Source organism: Lathyrus oleraceus, chromosome 3 (genome assembly GCF_024323335.1).
Source record: "Lathyrus oleraceus cultivar Zhongwan6 chromosome 3, CAAS_Psat_ZW6_1.0, whole genome shotgun sequence".
Taxonomy (NCBI): Eukaryota; Viridiplantae; Streptophyta; class Magnoliopsida; order Fabales; family Fabaceae; genus Lathyrus; species Lathyrus oleraceus.
The window spans coordinates 243458731-243464733 of NC_066581.1; the positions used below are offsets into that span (position 1 = coordinate 243458731).

Sequence of the window (6003 nt, forward strand, 5' to 3'; positions counted from 1 at the left end):
AAATGATGTATCATTTTCTTTAGAAAATAAATTGCATATATTACACTATAAACTAATATGTCGCCCCCACAATTTAAAATCTCTGACTCCGTCTTTGAGTATAGAGACATGACTTTTTTAGGAAGGCAGTCCGCAGTTAGCCTTTGTAGAAGACATGATTGTCGGGGTATGGAATGCCTTGCCGTACATGCAGAGGGTTAGTCGTACCCAATAGATTTTTGTTTGGTTGTATTATTTTGTATTTTTTGAACAACTTAATTGTATGACTTTTTACATAATTGTGTACTATATTTTAATCAATTAATGTATGTGTTTTCTTCTAATTCATGTCCTAAAATGACCTAAAATATATTTACCTAAAATGATCTAAAATATGTTGGTCTAAAAAAATATCAAATTTAGTAAATAAAAATACCATAATTGAGTATAAAGAATATTTTGGAGATACATCTCTAAATACACAAAAAGTATTATATGGCAGCTTCAGCAATTTTATTTTTAAAATAAGATAGATCTAAAAAAAAATTAATGTAATTTTAGATGCGTCTAAATACGTATTACATTTTAAAATTTTAAAAAACGTGAACCAAAAAAAACATTTCCCTTTTTCAATAAAAAGATTAAACTAGTTGTTTTTAGAACAAAATCTTTAATTTTAATTAGTTATGCTATATATTAAAAAGTATAACAAAAAACCAACCTAATTTTTAATACTCATCTTCAAACTAAAAAAGAAATTGTTATAAGTTTAAATATATTTTATTTTCCATTCTATATATTATCAATAAATTTTAAAATTATATTTAATCACTACCTGTTAAATTTCAGTCAAACTTGGTCAAAGCATTTAAATTTTAAACTAGTTCATGTATTTGTCCGATTTTAGTTATCTTGCAAAAAAAAAAAATTTAGAGATTAATTATTATGCACTGTCACTATAAAAAAGTTTTACACGATCAATGCATCACATTCATCCGTTTGTATTACTTTTTAAATGTTTAAAATAAAAATCAAATATTTTATATATATATCAGTAATTGTGATTAACTGATGATATAAAAAATCTTTACACTGTCAGTATAAATCAATTAAATTCAAATATTAAATAATAGGGGTCTCCAATTCTTTTTCGAAGTGATAGAGGATTCTATCTTATTTTTAGGAGTGGTTGGGATGTCTAAATTACACTTTAAATTCTTGATACTACTGATTTGTAAAAAATATGAAAATTAACTATAATTTTCTCATAATATCCTTTATTATTTATTATTTTATCTCTTTTCAATTTAATTATTTTTCTTTTCAATATTATTAATAAATAAAACGTCTCTTTTAAATTTCTATTTATATTTATAAAATAAAGTTTTCTTGTGTTGGTAGGTACACCTATTTTATTTACGAGGACAAAAAATATTAATTATTTTTTTATTAAAAAGTGTACTTAGTGGGGGCCAATTGCCCCATAACTTTATAGACTCTGTTTCCATAAGTGCATGGTCTTCCGTTTTAGGACGAAACGAAGGAGTTACGAATATAGTGTGTGATGACTGGTAGTTGCACTTTGCATTCTCAAAACTAACATCATCATATAAATGCGTGACAGCTCAAATTTCCCGTTTGAATACAGATAGACAAACTAAACCCCAACTTTTTTCGTTTCTTTTTCATCATCTTCAGAATTAATCCCATTTTCTACCATATTTTTAATCACATTCATTCTCCAAATTTCTCTGCATTTTCATTTTCAGTCACATTGAGTTTCTTTGTTATGGCTATGGAACCTTCATCATCCAGTTCTGGACAATCCAAGAATATTTCCAGGAAACCAAAATGTAATCACTTCTTCTTCCATCTAATCTTTTTTATTTTATCTATTTAATTTCAATTTAGGGTTTTAAATTAGGGAAAAGGCTAAATTCTTACTAATCAAAAACCCTAAATATCTACCAAATTATAGATTTAGTTCCACAAAACCTCTAATGAGCTAGATTCTGGAGTTGAATTAGGTTTAAATTCAATTTCTCATGGTTCTTTTGTTAATATAATTAGTGTTTTTCTCTCTATTTTATTTGTGTGCTCATGTTTTCTTTATGTTGTTGGTAGATTCTAGATTCTCTCAACAAGAACTTCCTGCATGGCAACCAATTCTAACACCTGGATGGGTATATCTTCGAACATAACATCATGGTTTAGTTTTGTTTTACAACAAAATCATCCATTGCTATGCAACATTATTAATCTTCGTCTACACTCGCAATCTAATTGTTTTCTTGCTCTAAGGCTCTAACTCAGTTTTTTTATTTTTTTTCTCTTCAGGTCATTTCGATATTTACATTTATAGGACTCGTTTTCATTCCTATTGGGGTTGCTTCATTGTTTGCATCAGAACGTGTAAGAAATTAAATTTTCGATCTATTTATATATAGTATCAAATTGAATCAGTTTAGTCAACAAAGTGATTGTATATTGAAATTGAACAAAACGTTGTGATGCAGGTAGTTGAAGTTCCGTTACGATACGATGATCAGTGCCTTCCGTCTTTATATAGTCACGATGCAATGACGTATATAAAAGATGATAGGATTAGCAAAACTTGCGCCGTGAACTTCACTGTCAGTATAGTTCCTTTGTTTTATATGATAATTGTTTAAACTGTGACTCTTGTGAAGTAATTTCTGCAAAATTTTGCAGGTTAAGAATAGAATGAAAGCTCCAATCTATGTATATTATCAGCTTGGTAACTTTTACCAGAACCATCGTCGGTATGTGTAATTAAAAGAAATTTTGTTGTTAAAGCTTTTGTTGTGAAAGAACCGCTTTTAGAAGCTTCCATATGTTTGCTACAAACTTACAAACTCTTTTAAAAGTTAAAAGTCTGAAATAATAATCCAAAAACTGTTTTAAATAAGCTGTTTTGAGTAGCTTATCTGCATAATCATTTTTTATAATTGAATAAGTGATTTTCAGTATGGTAGACAAATACAAAATAACTTGTCTTTTGAAAAGTTAATCTCTAAATTATTGAATCAAAATCATTTTTTTAATCCTTAACAAACGGACCCTAATTGTTCTGGATTTTGGATGATATTGGATTGCAGATATGTTACAAATAGAGATGATAAACAACTGAGGAGTAAGGAAGATGTGAATGAAGTGAGCAAATGCCATCCTGAAGACTATACTCCAAATGGTGAACCAATTGTTCCTTGTGGCCTTATTGCGTGGAGTTTGTTTAATGACACATACAGAATTTCAAACAATAACAAGGACTTGGTGATCAACAAAAAGAACATAGCATGGAAAAGTGATCAAAAGGCCAAATTCGGGTCTGATGTTTATCCTAGGAATTTTCAGTCAGGAGGTTTGATTGGGGGTGCTAGACTTAATGAGAGCATACCTGTAAGTAATTATTGTCGGGTTAAATATGTTTTTAGTCCCTCAGATACAAAGGTTTCATCTTTTAGTCCATTTCTGCTTATGTTCTGTTTTTCTGACAAAATTCCTCGAGAAAGTTAATATTTGTGTTGATGTGGTGGAATGAAACAGTTGAGTGAACAGGAAGATCTGATTGTTTGGATGAGAACAGCAGCACTGCCTACTTTCAGAAAATTATACGGGAAGATTGAAGTTGACCTCGATGTTAATGATGAAATAACGATAGTAATCGAGAACAACTATAATACATATCAGTTTGGAGGGAGGAAGAGTGTGGTTCTGTCAACCACAACATGGATTGGTGGAAAAAATGACTTCTTGGGGATTGCATATATTCTTATTGGTGGCCTTTCCTGGTTGTACTCTCTAGTTTTCCTAATTATGTATATGATGAGGCCAAGGTTAGGAACATATTCTACACATTCTATTCTCAATTTCTCATCATTATTTTTTTATATTATGGGTGAAAATATTTGGATTATTCCATGTTACTGCTTAACTGAAGACATTGTTTATGTTGTTGTGTATATGCAGACCCCTTGGAGATCCAACATACCTGTCTTGGAACAGAAATCATGAATCTAGGAGGCGATGATATAGGATATTTAATCTTAAGAAAGGGTCTGTCATGAGGCTTCTGTAGTTTATGATTCAACTCTAATCTAGATGTATGATATTGATAGATTAGTATGTGGCAAATTATAGGCCATTTTGAGGAGTACTTGGTAATGTTTTATATGTATTTTTATTTAATTTTAGATCCACATATATAACATTTACCATATAGAATTTTATATTAGCTGAATTTACAAATCCTATATATGTAAGTCATATTTAATTTATATGTATGAAAAATGGTTAAAAGTACCTTAAATAACTCTCATACATCTCATACATATGACATGATAATAGTGTATTAAATTCAATGGGAGTTTTATTAAATTTTACCATGGCAGATGCTCTTAGTTATATTGTTGCAAGAGTTATTCAATTTAGTATAGTAAAGAAAAGTTGTCATGTTTACACCTTTGTTTTTTAATAGATTGAATACATGCTAACGGTAACATATAAATTGTTAATTGAGGAATAACGAAATTTAAAGAATCAATTAAAAATATTAAACCTAAATGGTTGGAAATGTAATTTTTCTTAATTGATTGATTTAAAGAAAAGAATTGATAAGACACGGTATTATAAAAGAGTTCCTCAAATTTATATTTACTTTTCAGCCGGGGGCTACTCTGGTTTGTTTTTAGATAGACTACTAAGAAATCCGTGCTTACGCATATTTGTTTATATAATTGTCATAAAAATTGAAATTTGAAAATAGAAAAAATTAAAAAATAAATAAATAGAAAATTTCAATTGAAATAGTGAAAGATAAAAGCCAATATTAATAATAATATAATTAAAAAAAATTATTGAAATTGTATTAGATAAATTGATTGTTCAATTTTTTAACAAATAAGACAATTATGTTATAAGAGAATACAATAGTCAATAAATTTCTATTATTCAATATTTGAATAACTAGTAAAGTTGATCACGTTTATAACAATAATATTTATTTCCGTATATAAAAATATTTTAATCAACAATATATTTTTTTACGTATATAAATATTTTTTTTATATTATTTAAAATATATTTTAATCAATAATAAAGTTGGGGTGTGATATAATTTTAGACGTGCATTTGTTTGTAGTAATAAAAATAGGAAGTTGAAACAAAAATTATGAATAATATTAAATTTAAATTTAAATACTAATACATGTAGAAGATGATATGTAAACAATAATATTATGAATAATATAATTAAAAATAAAAATTATTAAAACTTATATTAGATAAATCAGTCGTTTTAGTTCTTTACAAATAAGTCAATCATTTTATAAGAGATAATACAATTTTAAAATATCTACTCAATCTTATTTAGTAAGCTCCCTTAATGTTGTTCACATAGTTATAAAAAATGATTGATAAATTTCAATTTATTCAATATTTGGATAAGTCGTAAAGTTGTTCCCGTATATAAAAAATTTATTATTCAATAAATTTTTATTATTAATTTTTTTTCCGTATATAAAAATATTTGAATCAGCAATGTATTTGTTTCCTATATATAAATATTTTTTTTAACATTTTTATAAAAATATTTTAATCAATAGTAAAGTTGTTCCCATATATAAAAATATTTGAATCAACAATATATATTTTTCTAATATATAAATATTATTTTTATTTTGATAATATTTATAAAATTATTTGAATCAATAGTAGAGTTGTTCCCGTTTATAACAATAACATTCTAAGTAAATATATTTTAAAGGTAAATTGAAAAATAGAATGTTAGGGTGTAAAGTGAGAGAACAAAATTTGAAGAGTGTAAATGTAAAGGAAAAATAAATTTGAATTTAAAATGAGTGTTCAGATAATAAATTGAGGTGAGATGATTTGTACATACAAAAACTTACGTGTGTGCTAAGATAATAAATTGAGGTGAGATGATTTGTACATGCAAAAGCTTATGGATTATGCGAAATTTTCTTGTTTCTTGTTATGCCAGGA

At 26.7% G+C, this 6003-nt stretch overlaps 1 protein-coding gene across 1 annotated transcript; it reads left to right on the forward strand.

Moving 5' to 3' along the window:
- The first annotated feature begins 1498 nt into the window (after positions 1-1498).
- On the forward strand, positions 1499-4234 carry LOC127126623 (ALA-interacting subunit 3). The gene is made up of 8 exons (XM_051055575.1): positions 1499-1832; positions 2104-2162; positions 2317-2391; positions 2496-2612; positions 2692-2762; positions 3099-3399; positions 3547-3836; positions 3970-4234. The coding sequence occupies exons 1-8, from the start codon at positions 1769-1771 to the stop codon at positions 4028-4030; spliced, it is 1038 nt and encodes a 345-aa protein (XP_050911532.1). The 5' UTR covers positions 1499-1768; the 3' UTR covers positions 4031-4234.
- The last annotated feature ends 1769 nt before the right edge of the window (positions 4235-6003 follow it).